Source organism: Odocoileus virginianus, chromosome 10 (assembly GCF_023699985.2).
Source record: "Odocoileus virginianus isolate 20LAN1187 ecotype Illinois chromosome 10, Ovbor_1.2, whole genome shotgun sequence".
Classification (NCBI taxonomy): domain Eukaryota; kingdom Metazoa; phylum Chordata; class Mammalia; order Artiodactyla; family Cervidae; genus Odocoileus; species Odocoileus virginianus.
Genome location: NC_069683.1, coordinates 14,398,337 through 14,417,768, shown reverse-complemented (window position 1 = coordinate 14,417,768; position 19,432 = coordinate 14,398,337). Strand labels below are relative to the sequence as shown.

General features: G+C 51.4%; 1 protein-coding gene across 7 annotated transcripts in view; it reads left to right on the top strand.

Annotated features, from left to right (window-relative positions):
• The window catches only part of PRDM11 (PR/SET domain 11), a 92,442-nt gene that overhangs the window by 19,863 nt on the left and 53,147 nt on the right, over positions 1-19,432 (top strand). For 4 of the 7 annotated variants that reach the window (XM_070473126.1, XM_070473122.1, XM_070473127.1 and 1 more), the window contains exons 2-4: positions 16,228-16,352; positions 16,700-16,803; positions 17,377-17,639. In XM_070473126.1, the coding sequence (XP_070329227.1) occupies positions 16,234-16,352; positions 16,700-16,803; positions 17,377-17,639 (486 nt within the window). In that variant the 5' untranslated portion in view covers positions 16,228-16,233. The other 3 variants (XM_070473123.1, XM_070473125.1, XM_070473124.1) reach the window with 3 other exon arrangements.

Genomic DNA, 19,432 nt, shown 5'->3' with positions numbered 1-19,432 from the left:
GGGCAGGGACCTAGTTCACCCCGGGTTCCCAGCACCTAGGACAGTGCCTGGCACTCCACAGCATGCCAAAGTCAAGAGTGAATGAATGGATCTCCTCTACAGTATGTGTAGAACCCCGGGCACAGCGCCTGGCATCAGCCACATCTGTACCCCTCCTGCTTCTTCCTGGAAAACCAGGAGGAAGGTTGTCCATCCTTGGTCCTGGCCAAGTTTACCCCTGTAGAGTGTAAGTGCCTCCTCAGTGTGGAACTGGTCAGCCCAGTCCAGGAAGCCCCAGAATACTGTTTGGTGCAACTTGACATACAGTCGTTATAATAATTAGTCATCACAGCACCTTGCCTTCACAAGTGTGCTCTGAAATCAGCTCATTATTTACCTCTTTACTGCCTGTGTCCAGATAATTTATGCTTTTTACCATGTCAAGCTTGAGCTGCTGCTAGAGCTTCAGTTTCCTCAAGGGTAAGACAGGGATAGAATCCACCCTGCAGGGTTTGCGGAGAGGATTAAGTGAGATAAGAAAAAGGTGGAGCTCCTGGCCCAAGTCCTGGCACAACGGAGGTGCTCAGGAAGAGCCAGGTTCCCTTTGAGTCCCCTCAAATCCAGGTCGTAGCATATGAATAAACCCACATGTGTAAGTCTTTTCATGGGAATGTGGGAAGATTGTTAATTCTTCATAAATGGCCACGGATGGTGCACACATACACATAGGACACACTTATGCACATATAACTTAGGAAAGAACCCTAATCTGTTGGCGTAGAGGCTACATGTGGCCAAAACTCTGTGGATCAGCAGGACAGTTGATTACTCCCAGCACAAGAAACAGCGAGCTCATCAGCACGGTAGCACCCGTTACTCTGCCCCCAGGCCCCATGGGGCGATATGGTGGACCCAGATGGGGACTGTAGGTTACACTGCACTGGAAAAACTCAGGGCTGAGGACCTGGCACCTTTTGTGGCCAGCAGTAATCAAGTCGGCTCCCCTTCTCTGGGGAGCAAGCAGGTGTATGGTATTTGTGCTGTGTTGCCATGACTGACTTAGTTACCTGTGTGACTACATGTGTGATTATGGAAATGGCTTAGGGTGGGAGGGTGGTGCAGGCTTACAGTATGACAAGCTCAGCAGGGGATGCTCAGGGCCCATGGTGGGCCGCCCCTTCCATCACACACACACACACACACACACGCGCGCGCGCGCGCGCGCGCCTTACTTGTGCCAGGATGGAAGGGTGGCCTGGCTACCTGGTTCCCTGTTAGAGGTAATCGTGCGTGCTCAGTGATGGCATACACTGGCTGCCAGCCTCTGGCTGTGTAGACTAGTGCTTCTCAGACTCTCCTGTGCATACAGGTCACTTGGGGAGGCTCCTGTTTTAAAGCAGACTCTGATTTTGGAGGTCTGGGGGTGGAGCCCCGGGCTCCGCATTTCGAACCAGCGCCAGGTAATGAATGGCCCTGCTGCCCATCTGCGGACCACGGAGAAGGAGGGATTTAGGTGACCTGTGAGGTTTCTCTCAATTCTGAAATTCTGCGCAGAATTGGGTAAATAAACTGGGTAAGTAAATCGCCAGTGAGAATGGCAGGGCGAGATGGAATAGGGAAGGGAGGAGGGAGCCTGAGGGGACGGCAGGAGAAGTAAAGGCTGCGGTCAGGCCCCCGGGCCGCCGATGGCCTGCAGCCCCCTCCCTCCACAGGCGTTTCCCTCCCGGTCTCGCGGTGCAGACCGTGGCACCCCTTTCCTTGTGGCCAAGGCGCCGCATGGTGTTTCATCAGGGTCCTCCCTGCTGGCGTAGAGGCTTCCGCTCTGGGGTCAGTGGGAAGCATGTCGAGGCGAGGATGCCAAGGACGCCACGGTGGATAGGGGCAGGGAGAGCAGAACGGGAGGAGGGGCTGCCCGTGCAGCTGGTGGTGGCGGGTGTGCCTCTCCCAGAGTCTTCCTCTGGGAGGTCTTGACAAAGTCACTGCCTCTGGGCCTCCACTTCCTTGTCTAGAAAGGAGGGGCCTTGGGCCCGGTTTCCCTCGTGGCTCAGGTGGTCAAGAATCTGCCTGCAGTGCAGGAGACCTGTTCGATCCCTGAGTCAGGAAGATCCCCTGGAGAAGGGAATGGCTACCCACTCCAGTATTCTGGCCTGGAGAATTCCATGGACAGAGGAGCCTGGCGGGCTCCAATTCATGGGATCCAGAAGAGTTGAACAGGACTGAGTGACTCACACTTTTGAAGCCTGGGTGCATCCTTGCAGCTCTGACGGTCTATAGGAGGCAGTGAGACGTGAGAGCCACGCTGGCTCTTAAGAGCCACAGGTGGGACCTGGGGGCAGATTGCTTAAAGACTCTCTGCCTTCTGCATTAGCATCATAGAGGTAAGGAGCTGGGGACACCAGAGGACATGTTGGATCTCCAGCATCTGCCTGCCACCCAGCCAGCAATCAATGCAGAACACCTCTGATTACCCTTAAATGAATGTACCTATCCAGACCTTTGCCCATCAAGACCTTGCCTTCCTCCCACTTTGGCATCTGAGAGCATGGTCTCCCTGAGCCCTTGTAGCTCAGCCCAGAGACCCTATGCTGCTTGCAGCCTGACCCTGCCCTCCAGAGGCACATCCTCTTCTCCCCAGCCTTATTTGGCTGTGACTGACTTGGTGCTTGGAATCCTGGGGCCAGCTGGGTCTCAGGGGATGGACTTCAGGGTCCCCTTCCATGGGGACAGCAGGGGGTCAGAAGGAGTCACCCACCCCTCCTATCAGCAGATACCACCTCCCGTTCTCCCCACTTGTTGCCATGCTTGGAGGGGAGGAGGTAGGGCAGCCTGGAACTAATTTTTTAGGCTATAAATACTGATATGTACTCTAAAACGTTCTACTATGCAGAAAAGATAGAAGAATATAATAAACTTCCATGCGGCCGTCAGCCAGCCTCAACAGCTAGTGACTCCTAGGCTTTACTAGGGCTTCTTTGGTGGCTCAGCAGTAAGGAATCCACCTGTAATGCGGGAGACCTGGGTTCGATCCCTGGGTTGGGAAGATTCCCTGGAGGAGGGCATGGCCAACCCACTCCAGTGTTCTTGCCTGAAAAAAATCCCATGGACAGAGGAGCCTGGAGGGTTACAGTCCACCCCATGGGGTCATAAGGAGTTGGACATGACTGAGTGACTAAGCATGTACACATGCATTACTGAGCTATTTTTTTAAGTTAGAAATGCATGGATCTGGTGTACAACTCGGTGAGAAGTAAGTCCCGTTCTCCACTTGAGCGCTCAGTCTCAGGATCAGTGACCGTCATAGCCTAGAGCTATTCTGTGCATGCATGAGCACATATAAATATATATGTTCTCCTAATTTTATTAAAATGGGGCACGTTTATTTTATAAAACACACATTAATATAGCTCTGTCATTTTGTATCAGACACCATTCTGGGTAGATAACAAATATTCACTCATTTAATCCCCGTAACAGCCATATCAGGTGGCTGCTATTAATATCCCCAGGCACACAGAGGTTAAGGAACTCCTATGACATCACGCTCATTTAGATTGAAGGCAGGAGGAGAAGGGGACAACAGTGGATGAGATGGTTGGAGGGCATCACTGACTCGATGGATGTGAGTTTGAGTAAACTCCAGGAGTTGGTGATGGACAAGGAGGCCTGGCGTGCTGCAGTCCATGGGGTAGCAAAGAGTCAGACACGACTGAGCAACTGAACTGAACTGATGACATCACACTAGAGTTGACCTCGTTGGGAGTTAAACCTGGGCAGCTTGGTCTCAACCACCATTTTTTACTGCCTCTCAAATTATATATGTAGTCTTCTTTACCTCGATTTTGTTTTCACCAAGAATTATGTAATCCATCCAACAAATGTGTGCTTAACTTTGCACCAGGCATTCTTCTAGTGACAGGGGATATAACAATGAACAAAACAGATACACATCTCTGACCTTCTGGACTTTACATTCTAGTCGGGGAGACAGCCAGCCAGTAATAGAGATAAGTACTGCATATATTTGATGGGGAATAGTGCTCCGAAGGCGAATGAAGCAAGGGAGGAGGGGTAGAACGCGTAAGGGAGCTGCATTTTTATACAAGCAACCGGAGGATGTGATATTGAACAAAGGGCTGAGGGCATGAAGGAGTGAGCCCTGCAGGTCCCTGGGGGAAGACATGCCAGGCAGAGGGAGCAGCCCGTGCAAAAGCTTGAGACAAAGCGTGCCTTGCTGCAGGGTGTGCAAGGCAGCCTTCGGGGCTGCGGTGAGAGTGAAGTGGCAGCGGGAGGAGATGAGGTCCAGCGTGAGTGGGGGGCCGGTACAGATTGGGTCTGGCTGGCACGTCCCTGAAGAGCTTTGCTGTTTGCTCTGTGTGAGATGGGGCTCCAAGGAGGGTTTTGAGCTGGGGACCATTTGATCTGACTTAGGTGGTCACAGGTTCATCCCGGCTCTGGGGTGGGGAATGGACAGTAGGGGCAGACTGGAAGTAGGGGGTGGAGTTTGTTCCATTGCTTCCTCCTTTGAAAAAACTGCCTGTAGCGTGGATGTGCTCTCATTTACTTAACCAATCTCCAGATGGACACACTGGTTTTTCCTTGCCATTCCAGACAGTGCTGCAGTGAATACCCCTACCCATGTGTCTTGGAGAAATTCTGAGAAGTGGAATTGCAGGAAAGGTCATGGGTATTTTTTGAAAGGTTCGCAGTGCCAAATTGCTCTCCCTGGAGGTCCCAGTTTATGGTCCCAGCAGCAGCGCATGAGAGCGCGCTCAGGTTAGAGCGTCCGGTCAAATCTTGGGCTTAGCGTGCTAAGTTGCTTCAGTCACATCTGATGCTATGCGACCCGGTGGACTATAGCCTGCCAGGCTCCTCTGTCCGTGGGATTTCCCAGGCAGGAATACTGGAGTGGGTTGCCATGCCCTCCTCTAGGAGATCTTTCTGACCCAGGGACGAAACGACGTCTCTTACATCTCCTGCATTGGCAGGTGGGTTCTTTACCACTAGTGCCGTGTGGGAAACTTAGGGGAGATGGTCGCTGGAGGTGCAATGCTGCAGCCTCCCCCTTCTGCCCCTCTGCGGTCCAAGGCACCGTGGAAGAGGATGCTGCACAGAGGCAGAGCCAGAGTTCCGATCCCAGCCTGATTGGAGCTGTGGGTGGGGGTGGAGCCTGTACCTGCGGTGGGACAGGGTACCGGTGAGGATGGCCAGGGCTGCAGGTAACAGAGACCCCATCCTAGTCAGGCTTGAGTGAAAACATGTGACGGGAAGTGCAGAAGTAGGGGAGATTTTAGGACTATTTGATTTAATGCCTTAACCAGGTCGATTAAAGTCTCCATCTCGGGGATGATTTCCAGTACCCAACAAACCACGCTCTGTCCTCTGATTCTTTGACACCAAACAATCCAGAATGAACGCAGAATTGCACATGTTGGGGACCCACTCCCTCATGATTGTCCCCTCTCCAAATGCCACTTGCAATTCCTGGGCCACCCATGTAATACCTATGACCAGCATAAATCAGGGATTTCCACGACCTCCTCCCCAGACGCTCTCACTCCCAAGAACAATTTGCAGAACTCAGGAAGGTGCTTTACTTATTATTTGTGGTTTATTATAAAGGCTACACCTCAGATAGAGCCAAACGGAAGAGCAAGGCATGGGCAGAGAGGTGTGGATCCTCCATACCTTCTCCAGCCATTCCACCCTCCCAGCACCTGGCTGTGGTCACCAACCAGGAGGCTCTCTGAATCTTAAGGATTTTTACTGGGGACTTCCTGGGTGGTCCAGTGGTTAAGACTTCGCCTTCCAATGCAGGGGTTGTAGGTTTGATCACTGGTTTCAGGCAGCTAGGATCCCACATGCCTCATGGCCAAAAATACCAAAACATAAAGCAGAAATAATATGGTAACAAATTCCATGACAAGTTTAAAAATGGTCCACATAAAAACATCTTTAAAAAAGAGAATTTTTTTAGAGTTCGATCTTTACCTCCCCTTACCCTTCTCCCGGATCCCTACATCAGTGAATGGGACTGAAAGTTCTAATTTGAATCTCTTGGTCTTTCTGGTGATCAGTTCCATCTTAAGTCCATCAAGGGGCCCCATCCTATGTTACCTCATTAGCATCAACTCAGGTGTGATAGCAAGGGGCTCCTTGTGACTAACAAGACACTCCTAGTGGGAGATGCCAAGGGTTTTAGGAGCTCAGTTCCAGGAACTGGGGACAAAGACCAAATATATTTATTACTATACCATGCCTCTCCACTACTCTGCTATACTAGCTTCATCCTAAGGGGGATTCCTGCTGGGGTCTTCTGCAGGACATGCCTGCCATTTGAAATAATGGCTGTGTGCTTTCTCCAGAGGGTAGGACAGTCGTTCCCATGAGGAAGGTGCAGCATCTGAGCAAAATCTGATTTTGTTAGTGGGAGGAGAGGGGGATCCAGGTAAGCCACCAACAGTAAGAAGCCAGCTCATTATATAGGTGCCATCCTTCACCAGCTTCTCCACTTGACTCATGAACCTTGACACTGTCTCTTCCAACTCCTTATCAGAGTCTTACCATGAAGGAGTCAATATATTACCTCTAAAAGATTCTTCAGGAGGAACCACCTCGGGAGTACATGTTCCACAGCCCCGGACCAGCTGCATCGCTGGTGCTCAGTGAAAACTGATGTGTAGATAAAGGCCTGAAACCAGATCTGCTGTGACTGAGACAGGAGCCTCAGCTGGCTGGACCTCAGTGCCCCCAGCTGCAAGATCAGGCGCTGGATGGGGTTAGAGAGTCTCCCCATGGGAACTCCTTGCCCTGAGAGCCCCTGCAGAGTTTTTTCTTTGTTTTTATTAACATATAGAAAAATAAATGTGTGACAATGTATTTTCACAAACTTAGAAAATGGGACCAATACTCAGATGGGGCCAGTCCTCAGATCTAGAAATAGGGCGTGATAAGCATCCTAGAACTGCCTTTCCTGGCCCTTTCTAATTGTTTACCAGGATAACCACTTACACCTTTAACCACCATAGTTTTGACTATTTTAAATTTTGCACAAATCGAGCCACAAAGCATGTACTATCCGGGGTCACATTTCTTTTCTAAGCATCATGACCCATCTATTCTATAGCGTGCCGTTGTCCAATTTCATTCCTGCATAGTATTCTATCCACTAAGCTATTTTTTTAACATAGAGAAGTGTAATGAAAGTCTCATGGCTCTGTGTAATCAGGAGGACAAGTGAATGAATCATGCCAGATTTCTTTGCTTTTGCTTAGAATTATAGCAATGAACCAATGTGTTCACCCTAGTTTTCACATAACCTATAAGAAAAATTAGGAAAAGGAATGAATTATTACAGAGTCCCTGCAATATGTTTCATGGACAAAACCTTTCAAATGGGAATCATAGAAATTAAAAGAGGTGCTTTGTGGTAAAATTATTGGGGCCCTTATTGCTCAATTGGGTGATTGATTGATTCATTGATTCATTCATCCTATGTCTATCAAGTGGCACATATATGACACTTATATGCCAATCTTTAATCTAGATTCCTCCTTCCTCCCAAATAGTTAGTTGTGTGTGCATGAGTGCTAAGTCACTTCAGTCATGTCTGACTCTTTGCAACACCATGGACTGTAGCCCGCCAGGCTCCTCTGTCCATGGGATTCTATAGGCAAGAGTACTGGAGTGGGTTGCCATGCCCTCCTCCAGGGGACCTTCCCGACCCAGAGACTGAACCTGTGTCTCTTAGGTGTCCAGCATTGCCGATAGGCTCTTTACCACTAGCATTGCTGGAAGCCCTAAATAGTTGGTTAGGTCTCAGCATCTAATGACATGGGTAAAGATAGAAGAACGTTGGTTATCATCTTCTCTGGCAGTTTCTCAACTAAATGATTACAAAGAGTTCTTTTACAATTTTTTTAAGTGACATAAGCAAAAAAGAATGAAAACTCTTTAACATAAGATCCGCAACTAACCACTAGTGATATCCCAAAATATATCCTCCCAGACCTGTGTTGCAAATCCATATAACTAAATACGCATTTTATATGCAATTGTTTTGTATCTATCTTTTCGCAACTTTCATTTAAAAATTTGACTTTATTTTTTAGAGTAGTTTTATGTTCACTGGAAAGTCGAGCAGAAAGTGGAGAGTTTTCCTATGCTCCCTGCCCCCCACCCTCTTCTCCACTGTGGACAGCAGCGTCAGTCTCAGGACTAGCCCAGACTCCAAGAGTTGGAAGTGTTTTTGGACCCATCAGTCCTCAGCTATGTGGCTGGTCCAGGGGCCACCCCAGCAGGCATTCAACTGTTGGTTATACAGTTAAACCCAGAGGCATGTACATTTGTTACAACTGCTGAACCTACACAGACATCATTATCATCCAGAGTCCACAGTTTACATTAAGGTTCACTGGTGTTATGCATTCTATGGGTTTGGACAAATGGATAGTGACATGTATCCACCATTATAGTACATCCAGGGTGGTTTCACTGCCTTAAAAATCCTCTGTGCTCTACTTATTCACCCCTCCCACCCTCCAACCCCTGGCAACCACGGATCTTTTTGCTTTCTTCATAGTTTTGCCTTTTCCAGAATGTCATAAGTTGGAATCACACAAGATGTAGCTTTTTCTGATTCGCTTCTTTCACTTCATAACTTTCATTTTTCTTTTAACAGTATATTGAGCATGTGTTTCCCTGTCAATAAATATTCTTCTGAAGCGTTGTTAGTTGCTGTCTAATATTTCCTTGTATGTTGTGTATTAACTTCTGTGTTTGAGGTTGGTTTTCTGTTTGTTTGTTTTGTTTTACTACTAAAAATAGTGTTGCAGAGGACAGCCTTATGGGTAAATCTTTGCATACAGCTTAATTATGTCCTTTAGATAAATTATTAGATTTGAGATTGCTCCTACAAAGGTTTTGCTCATTTCAGGGCTTTTGATATGTATTGCCAAATTGCCCTGCAGAAAGGTTACATCAGTTTCTATTCCAACTGCTAGAGTATGTGGGGTATTTCCCCACATACTTGCCAACTCTGACTGGTATTGAGATTTTTAATCTTTGCCAGTTTAATAAAGGAGATATGATATTTATTTGTTTTAATTTATATTTATTTGAGAGTATTAAAGTTTTGTGGTTTTCTATAAAGCATACTGGCCATTTGTCTTTTTTTTTCACAACTTTTCCATTTTTTTCTATTGGAATAATCATCTTTATAGCATAGGTTATTAAAAGTATTTTTCTATTAAGGGTATTGACTGCTTGTGAAGGCCCTCTTTTAATGTCAAAAAATGTCACCAACGTCACCACCTAATGTGTTGTGGCTTTTTTTTTTTTTAGTTGTTAAGTCACGTCCAACTCTTTGAGACCCCATGGACCGTAACCCTCCAGTCTCCTCCATCCATGGGATTCTCCAGGCAAGAATACTGGAGTGGGTTGCCATTTCCTTCTCCAGGGGATCTTCCTGACCCAGGTCCAGCTGCATCTTCTGCATTGCAAGCAGATTCTTTACTGCTGAACCACTGGGGAAGCCCCATACCTAATGTGTTCTACGCTTTTAAAATAATAAATAAAATGGATAAGAAGAATATGTAGAGAGTACTTATTCGATGCCAGGCACTGTGCTACGTAAAACAGCCCTGTGAGATAGGATCTGATATCTGTCCCATTGGACAGATGGGGAAACAGAGGCAGGAGTGGGCAGTGAATTTTCTCAAGGTTACACAGCTTGTGAATGGCTGTGCTGGTATCAACTGAGTAACAGAACACATTGTGGCAGAGCTTCTATGAATCAATAACACTTTAAATAAATTTACCTTTTGTTTATCACAAAAGTATCCACATATTAATACATTTGCAAATTCATCTTACGTATAAGCGCTAGGTGTATATTTTTTTCTATAGGCAGTGCTTGCTGGACATATGCATCCAACAACTCCCTGTAATAATTTCAGGCTTTTTCCTGCTTACCCGTCCACCACCCCCCCCCCCCCCCCAGTCTACTGTTAAAAACCACATCAGACCTTTTGTTTTTCAGGAGGAGGAAACTGAGACGCAAGGCCAGGCAGGACCTCGCTCAGGGACCCCTGGAAAGCTTATGGCACAGTCAGGACTGAGACCCAGGGCTTGGGACCCAGCCCACGTCACTGTGCGACACTAGTAGCCCCCTTACTGCACGCCCGCTTGTCATCAGAGGAGACAACGCAGGATGCTGCAGGGGTACGAGACCTGCCAGATTCTCCTAGTGCCAGCCTCTAGGGTACCCCAGTGGGTACAGACTCCCAGTCCCTCTGGCCACACTTGCTGCCGGGCATTCCAGGACCTTGGCCTCCTGCCAAGGGTGAAAACAGAGCTGCAGGCTCCTGAGCTGCATTCTGCCCCCTCCTCTTGGGTCTGCATCTCATTTCTGGGTTTGCAACATGCCTAATCTCCGCGTGTGCAGACTCCGAGGAGCCAGCTGAGACGGAGCATTGCCAGCAGCTTGGGAGTCCTCCACGAGGCCTGCCGACCACCCCTCCCCCAGGTCCCTCTCCAGGCAAGCAGAGCCAGAACAATCTGCAGAAACAGCTGCTGGAGCTTCACCTGGCTCCGGCCTTACAGTGCCTGCTGACATGGACCCAGTGAAGGACATAAGCCTGTGCTTTCCCTCCTTCCCAACTGGAAGTCCATTCAGTCCTGTCATATCCCATCTTCTCCCTCCATGCCCCCATGGCCTTTGTTACAGACACAGAGGACTGTAATACATGTCAGTCACATAAGTGAGGCTTGATTCTGATTCTCCAGGTAGCTGGACCCCTCCAAGAATGAGGAAAACTTAACTGTGTAGTTAGTAAATAGGTATCAGTAGTGAGTATTATGTAACCCATTGTGTTTCCCTTTTTGCCTTTGCTTCCAGGAGGCTCAGAACTGAATGGAAAACTAGATCACCAACCATCCTACAACAGATTCTGGGTATAACTAGCATCACTCCTTCTCCACGAGGTCTCTGGTTGTTCAGTTGTTCTGTTGAGTATGGGTTTATGTTATAAATCATCATAATTTTTTTAAAGAAAAGAATGGGATGAAGGTGGGATATAAATGAAAAATAAGACCTGAAAGGAAATAGTCCATAGACATCTCACTTTGAGATGCAAATGAATGCTTTTCTCATAAGAGGATGGTCTCCCCGGGGCCATTTCAGACTTGTAGAAGTGTCTGTGGGCCACTTCCCTCATCTCTCTCTTGGTCTCTCTTTCTCTCTTTCCATCTTTTTTCTCTGATTTCCTCTCCTCTCCCTCTCCCCCTCCAGTGTTCATCCTCTTACTGTTGCCTACTTCTCCCTCCTCTCCTTTCCCCCTTTGTCTCCATAACCTCCCCCCACCCCCCTCTCCTCCCTCTTCCTGCTCACTCCCTTGCCTCTGGCAGCCAGTTTACTGTTAACATCTCTTATACACCCTTAGCACTTGGCTCTTTCCAGGACCTTGACCCTGTCTTTGTCTCATTGATTTCTCTGGGCAATTTTTATTATTTCCATTTTGCCAGGGAAGACACTAAGGCCTACAGCATTGAAGTCACATGCCTGTGGTTGCACAACTTGTGCTTTACACTTATTATCAAATCCAAGCTCTAGGCCTCAGGAATCTAATTCCCTCACACTCTCACTTTCCCTCACTGCCTCTAGATACCAGCCTCGCCCACCTTGTCTAGTAGAGGTCATGAGAAAGTGCCCCAAGAAGAGGGTTCAAAACAATAACCCACCCACCCTGTCACCCCCTTGGGATCTCTTATAGGGTTGAGACTCTCAATGGGGACAGAAGGACATACTAGTGGAGGTGGGGTGAGTTAAGACATGGGTCATTTGTCCATCAATTCCCTTGACAAACACTTATTGAGAATGCGCTACGTGGTAGGCAAGGCTGAGACCAGGTAAGGAAAGCTGGTGTAAAATTTAAGGAGGCACTCACTCTCAGGTACCAATCCTGCAAGTGCATGACCCTGAAAATGAGAGCTTCCTTATAACATTTATGCCCTAGCATCTTGCTTATCTTTCACTTATTTCTGCCCAGATGTCAGGCACTGTTACAAGTGCTGACCATTAAGTGGTGAGCAAAAAGGCCTGCACTCTTACCTTGGTGAGCTTCTAATCTATTATGGGAAACAGATATTAATCAAACAATCATGTTAAAAAGAGACTGTTCTAAGGATGACAAGGGCCATGAGGAAAGGGACATAGGGCTAGAGAGGGTATTATGGGGGGTGGCAGTGAGGGCTGAAGGATGGTAGTTTTCCAGGTGAAATGCAGATGGAATACAAAGCCAGTTCACAGGCTCCCTGGCAAGGTGGAGGATGGGGGACAGGTGGAGGATGGTGTACAAGTTGAGGATGGCATACAGGTGTAGCAGAGGGGCTAGAACAGGAAAGCTCGATGCAAAATGGCCCCCCACCAGTCAGTTCCTAATAGAGTGCTAGAGTTTGCAAATGACTGACTTAAATCCAATCAAATGGAGAGAATTCAAAGCCACTCCTTCATAACATCACTCATACCCACCTGCCCAACGAGCTTTCTTCAGTTGATGTGCAGAGATGGTGATCAGATCCCTCCAATTTCGTCTCCATCCATTTAACCCAGAGATGTCTGTGATAGAACCTAATACTTGCCACATTTTCCCGATGAAGAAATGGGAGCACAGAGAAGTTAGAAAACCCACTGTCTTAGCTCGGGCTGTCATAAGAAAATGTCATAAACTGGGTGTCTTAAACAGCAAACGTTTATTTCTCACGGTTCAGGAGGCTGGGAAGTCTAAGATCTAGGTGCTGGCTCACTGGGTTCCTGTTGAAGGCTCTCTTCTTGGCTTGCAGACAGTTACCTTCCCACTGCCCTCACCCGATGCAGAGAGACAGCAGGAGGGAGTCAGAGGAAGAGCTCTGGTGTCTCTTCCTCTTCTTAAAGGGCACCAACCCTATTAGATTGGGGCCCCATCATTATGATCACATTTAAACTTTATCACCTCCTCACAGGCCCTATCTCCACAGGCCCAATGAAGAACATTGAGTCCTTAACACCTGCCCAGGGTCCCAGGGCCAGTCACAGAGGTTTGAACACAGGCAGTGGATGCTGGGGGCCCAGACTCCTAAACACTAGCCTAACTGGCTCAGAATGTGTTGTGTGTGAATGTTGTCCATCCAGTTGAGAAGTGCGCCTCACAGCAGGGATGTTCAGTTCAGTTCAGTCGCTTAGTCGTGTCCGACTTTGCAACTCCATGAATCGCAGCATGCCAGGCCTCCCTGTCCATCACCAACTCCCAGAGTTTACTCAAACTCCTGTCCATCGAGTCAGTGATGCCATCCAGCCATCTCATCCTCTGTCGTCCCCTTCTCCTCCCACCCCCAATCCCTCCCAGCATCAGGGTCTTTTCCAATGAGTCAACTCTTCGCATGAGGTGGCCAAAGTATTGGAGTTTCAGCTTCAGCATCAGTCCTTCCAATGAACACCTAGGACTGATCTCCTTTAGGATGGACTGGTTGGATCTCCTTGCAGTCCAAGGGACTCTCAAGAGTCTTCTCCAACACCACAGTTCAAAAGCATCAACTCTTCGGCGCTCAGCTTTCTTCACAGTCCAACTCTCACACCCATACACGACTACTGGAAAAACCATAGCCTTGACTAGACGGAGCTTTATTGGCAAAGTAATGTCTCTGCTTTTTAATATGCTATCTAGGTTGGTCATAACTTTCCTTCCAAGGAGTAAGCGTCTTTTAATTTCTTGGCTGCAAACACCATCTGCAGTGATTTTGGAGCCCAAAAAAACAACTGATACTCTTTCCACTGTTTCCCCATCTATTTCCCATGAAGTGATGGGACCAGATGCCATGATCTTAGTTTTCTGAATGTTGAGCTTTAAGCCAACTTTTTCACTCTCCTCTTTCACTTTCATCAAGAGGCTTTTTAGTTCCTCTACACTTTCTGCCATAAGGGTGGTGTCATCTGCATATCTGAGGTTATTGGTATTTCTCCCAGCAGTCTTGATTCCAGCTTGTGCTTCTTCCAGCCCAGCGTTTCTCATGATGTACTCTGCATATAACTTAAATAAGCAGGGTGACAATATACAGCCTTGACGTACTCCTTTTCCTATTTGGAACCAGTCTGGTTGGTCCATGTCCAGTTCTAACTGTTGCTTCCTGACCTGCATATGGGTTTCTCAAGAGACAGGTCAGGTGGTCTGGTATTCCCATCTCCTTCAGAATTTTCAGGGATCCCTTAAAATTCTATTGGGTCCACCCAATGGGTCCGCCTTGGACCTATAGGCCGAGTCCAGAACCCACCCGGGGTTGGTGATTCCAATGATCCTTCTGGAAGAAGACTGGGCTGAGGGTGTGGCATGGAAGTGAACCAGTCCAGACAAGACGCTTACCTTTGGGGGTCCTCCTGTTTCCAATTTACTCAGAGGAGGCGCCAGACTCCAGTGAGGACGTCACCAGGAATGGCTTGTGTGACCTTGGGGGAGTCACTTGACGAACTTCCAGCCCCAGGTTCCTGCCTCAGTGACCACCCCACCCACCCCAACCCCTGCCACCATCACTGGAGGCTGGGGGCCATTTGGTTGGCTAGCCAAGATCCTGGCGCCAGGCCCTTCGCAGATGCGAGGCCCTTCGCAGATGCGGCTAGCCACCGAAGCCGCGCAGGTGGGGAAGGGGCGGGCTTGCGGTGCGTGGCTGGCAACTTGAGTGTCGGTGTCGCTCTAGCCGCGCCGTAGGCCGTGCCGAGTGGGCTGCGGAGGCTGGGGGTGGCGGGGTGCGGGGACCCAGGGGGACCCGCGGCGGGCCACGGGGCCTAGCCTCCCCAGCGCTCTCATCCTCCCCAGACGCTCCGCCCGGCGCCCCCAGGCCCGCGTAGGGGCCGAGCCCCGCGGGAGGGGCTGGAATCCCTCCCGGGCGGGGGCCCCCCTCCTGGGCGCCCGCTTCCTCCCGCTCCCCGCGCGCCCCCCTCCCGGCCGCCAGCCAGCTACGTGCCCCCGGGGCCGGCAAGAAGCCACATGCCCCCGCAAGGAATGCCGGGCCCGGCGGGCGGGCGGGGGGCGGGCGCCGGGCAGGGCCGGGCCGGCCCGGGAGCGCCCCGCCGCGAAGGTTGGTGAGAGGCGGCGAAGGGCGAGCCCGCGCCCTTCCCGGTCCCCAGCGCCGCCCCTGCGCCCGGCCGGTGCGCCGCGCAGGCCGGATCGCGGCATCTCACACTTTCCCCGCCGGACCCGCGGCCGGGACGACCCGCGCGCTCTGGGGGCGGGGGTGCCCGGGGGACCGGGGCTCGGGTCGGGGGGAGGCTGGGGCGGGGCGGTTCGGCCGGACCCGGGCCGCCCGCGCCCTCCCCCCCACAACACGTCCCCGCCGGCTCGGAGAAGGGGGCAGGCCGGCACGTCTCCCCACACCCCTCCCCGCTGCCGGCGGCTTTGGGGCCCCGGTGGGGAGCAGGGGGCTGATTAGCAGAGGAGCAGGGGTGTGGCCAGCGGGGCCCCGGGTAGTGAGTCACACACGCTGCTCGCCCAGTCCCGGGGCCCAGCGCGCTCGCAGCCCGAGCTGAGCGCTGCCCTGACCCGAAGAGTGTCCCCGGGCTTGGCATGAGGACCCTAGGGTGCCAAGGGAGGGGCTGAAGCCCAGCGCGGTGGTGGAGGAGGGCGGTAAGCTGCGGGCTAGGGAGACTGCCCTAGAGAGAGCTGGGTGGGGCTTGGAGCCAGGGCCGCCCACGCGGGGACCCCCGCCCCCCACCAGGCCCCGCCTGTACCTGCTCTGAGCTGGCAAAGCGAGCCCGGCTGCATTCCCTGGCAGCCCTGGGTGAGGGGCTCTGCCGCCAGGCGCTCAGGGCCCGTTCCTCGCCTGCCCCGCTTTGGCCCCCGCTGGACTTGAGCAGATCCCGCCCCTGTCCCCCCCCTTGCAAAGTTTTGTGCGGAGGCTCCTATGGGTCCCTCATACCCGTTGCCTCTGGGCTTGGGGTCCAGGCTGTGCTTCGCAGCCCTGCCTCCTGGCCTGAGCGCCTCCCGGCCCCTGACCCCATGGGGCTGGTGGCTCCAGTCGTCCCCAGGACCAGCCCGGGGTAGAAATGGCATTTCCTCTTGGCCCGGCTACAGCTGTTTTTGTTGTCTGTGTTCTTAAGCGCTTCCTCTAGGGATGGCAGGGAGGGTAACCAGACTCCACGGGACCCCCGCTTGCCCTCTCGCCACTCACCCTCTTCCCCTGTCTCTTTGATCCTCTTCCTCTGCCGGTCCCGCCTTCGCCCCCCAGGACAGAATGACTGAGAACATGAAGGAGTGCTTGGCGCAGACCAAGGCGGCGGTGGGGGAGATGGTGACGGTGGTGAAGACGGAGGTCTGCTCCCCGCTCCGGGACCAGGAGTATGGCCAGCCCTGGTGAGGCCCCAGTGTGGGGACAGGCGAGGGAGAAGGGGGGCATCGCCCGGCTGGGTTGATTGGAGACCCTGGGAAGAGAGCTCACTCTTGCCCTGCTCGGGGCAACTCCCAGGACCAGGGGTGGGCACGGGCTCTAGAAAAACCCAAGCAGTGACCCAAGAAGGCCTGAACCCAGGTGTCAGGACCCCTGTCTTTCTACTGTCTGCTGCATCAGACAAGCAGGCTGGCTGGGGTTCCTCTACCTGCCCCATCCTCGTGGCCTCCTGGCCAAGTTCTCGGCTTCTCTGCCCACCAGCCTCTGACTCTGATGGCTTTGTGCTTTCTCTACTGGCCCCTGTCCTGGCCAGCTCTAGGAGACCAGACCCCTCAGTCATGGAAGTGGAGCCCAGGAAACTGAAGGGAAAACGTGACCTCATCGTGCCCAAAAGCTTCCAGCAAGTGGACTTCTGGTGTAAGTGGAGCTTGGGGCTCTTCCTGACCACACCGACCGTCACCCCCACCCCCCACCCCCTCTCTGCTTAGGGCATTTGCAGAGGCACCTCTGATGAGAGGCCCTCACCTGTTGTGTGCAGCAGCGCAGGTCCAGGCCTCAGTGCATCCTCACCCTTAGCCGCTGAGGTGTCTATTATTTGGTCGCACTCTCCAGGGGAGGACCCTGAGGTTTGGTGAGGGTTAAGGACCTCCTGGCCCAGCTCCCCCGGCTCACAGATGCACACCCATCTGACTCCAGTCATGACCTTTCTTCCGTTTTTTCAGATTTGAAGCAAAGGGGGCTAGTGGCTTCCTTGGCACTGGCAGGTGTGTCCCTTAGGTCGCCAGGGAGGGGAGCGGGGTATCGCTACTGAAGACTCAGGGGCCTGCGGCTGCTGGGGTGGAGCCAGGGCTGGGACTCATGAGCCTCGTGCTGTGTGCTTTCCACTGGTCTACACTGTCCTCAGGGTGGGTTTCTCGTCGGCCCCTCAGCCTTCATGGGGGGCTCTCCCTGCAACAACTGAAGCTCTCTTTCCTCTTTCCGCCCCTCCAGTCTGTGAGTCCTGCCAGGAGTACTTTGTGGATGAGTGCCCGAACCACGGTCCCCCAGTGTTTGTGTCTGACACGCCGGTGCCCGTGGGCATCCCAGACCGGGCCGCCCTCACCATCCCCCAGGGCCTGGAGGTGGTCAAGGAAGCCAGTGGGGAGAATGACGTGCGTTGCATAAATGAGGTCATCCCCAAGGGCCGCATCTTCGGCCCCTATGAGGGGCAGATCTCCACCCAGGACAAATCAGCTGGCTTCTTCTCCTGGCTGGTGAGTGTCTCCTGGGCTGTGCCTCGGTAAAGGGTGCCGGGAACGCAAACGGAAACCAGCAGGGGGCGCCATATGCTGGCCCGGCCTGGCCCCAGAGCTTTTCTGCCATCACTGCTGGGCAAGTGGATGATGGATCTTGCTGGCCCTTTGCCCCTGTGACCCTTGGTGTCTGAGGGCCATTCGGAGGAGCCACCTCTGTCAGTAGTCAGCAGAATCAGTGGTGGGGTGATTTCTCCCTGAATCCTCCTGTGTGTGTCTGGAGAACCACTGTATGACATTTACAAAGCTTTACCCAAGCCCTCCTCTGGAGTGGATGACCTGGGGCTGGGGGTTGTGGGGATGCAGAGCATGACATTCAGCTAAAAAAGCAGTAAAGTCCAGAGCTAGAAGTAAAGCCTCCAACAAGACAGGCACAGTTCCTGCCCTCAGGGAGTGGATCGTCTGGTGGGGAGCGTAGGCAGTGAACAAATACATTCACATGTGACAGCTGTGGCTTAAGGGAGAATACAAGATGCTCTGGGGACACAGGGAGATGGAAGCGTTCACAATGCTCTGGAATTTGGGGCCTGGAGCCCGAGTTCATTATGTTAGCCTGGTTTGCTAGTTACTATCTAATGTGACCTTGGACCAGTCATTGAACCTCTCTGTGACAGGATAATCATAGCTGATGGTGAAGATGAAATGCATCGATGCTGCAAAGTTCTTAGAATCGTGCTCGCCCCTAGCAAGCACGCAGTGAATATCAGCTATTGCTGTTATTGTTCTTGGCCTACTTGAGTGGTTTGGGCAAGATTTCCTCTAGTCTGAGACTTAAAGAATGAGTAGCAGTTAGTCAAAGGGGGATGAAAAATTGCTCCCTGTAGACAGAAGAGCTGATAGAGAGGGACCCCAAGAAGTCTGGTAGGACAGCAGCAGTGAGCCTGAGAGGCAGAGAGGCGAGAATTGGCCGGGGAGGGAGATGGGGACCAGATATGCTGTGTTTCATAGGCCATGAAAGTGCATCCTTCATCCTGCGGGCCAGGTGAGCCATCCGAACATTTCAGACCAAAGTGTGACCTGGAAGGTTGCAGAATGGAGAAGTGGGATTCTGCATAAAAGGCTGGAGTGGAGATTCACATAAGGAAAGATAGCAGCTTAAACTCAGGTGCTAGAGGTGGAGATGTTTGAGAGAGATTTAAAGGGGAGAATTCCTAAGATTTGTTGATGGACAGGATGTGAAGACGAAGAAGAGGGACTTTCAGATTTGAAAAGGAAGGCTGATCAAAGGTGAATTTCAGGCATCAAACTTGGACAGAGATGGGGGGACATGGGACAAGTAGGAAAATCATTCCTTAACCATTTATGAGAGTCTCCTTTGTTCCAAATACTGGGCTGACTCTGGGGACACAGTGGTGGACCAGATCAGACATCAGTGCTGCCTTCATAGAGTTTACTGTGGGAATATGGAATGAATTAAAGAATAAGATAAGTAAATGTAAAATGACGACTCTGAAAGGTAATGAAGAGACGGGGAGGCTAGGAGAAAAGTGGTCAACAAAGGGATTAGATGTGGCCAGAAGTCAGGAAAGGCTTCCTTATAGCTGATCTGTGATTGAAGGAAGAGAATTCCCACCAGGTGATGATTGTGAGGACTGTCAGGATGGAGGGAGCAGCATGAGCAAGGGTCCTGCGGCAGGAGAGAGCATGGTACGTTTGCTCACCTGGGAGGTCACTGTGCTTGGAATGCAGGAAACCCAGGGATCTGGTAGAGAAGACATGGTCACGTAGATCCCAGCAGGCCAAATTGGGACTTT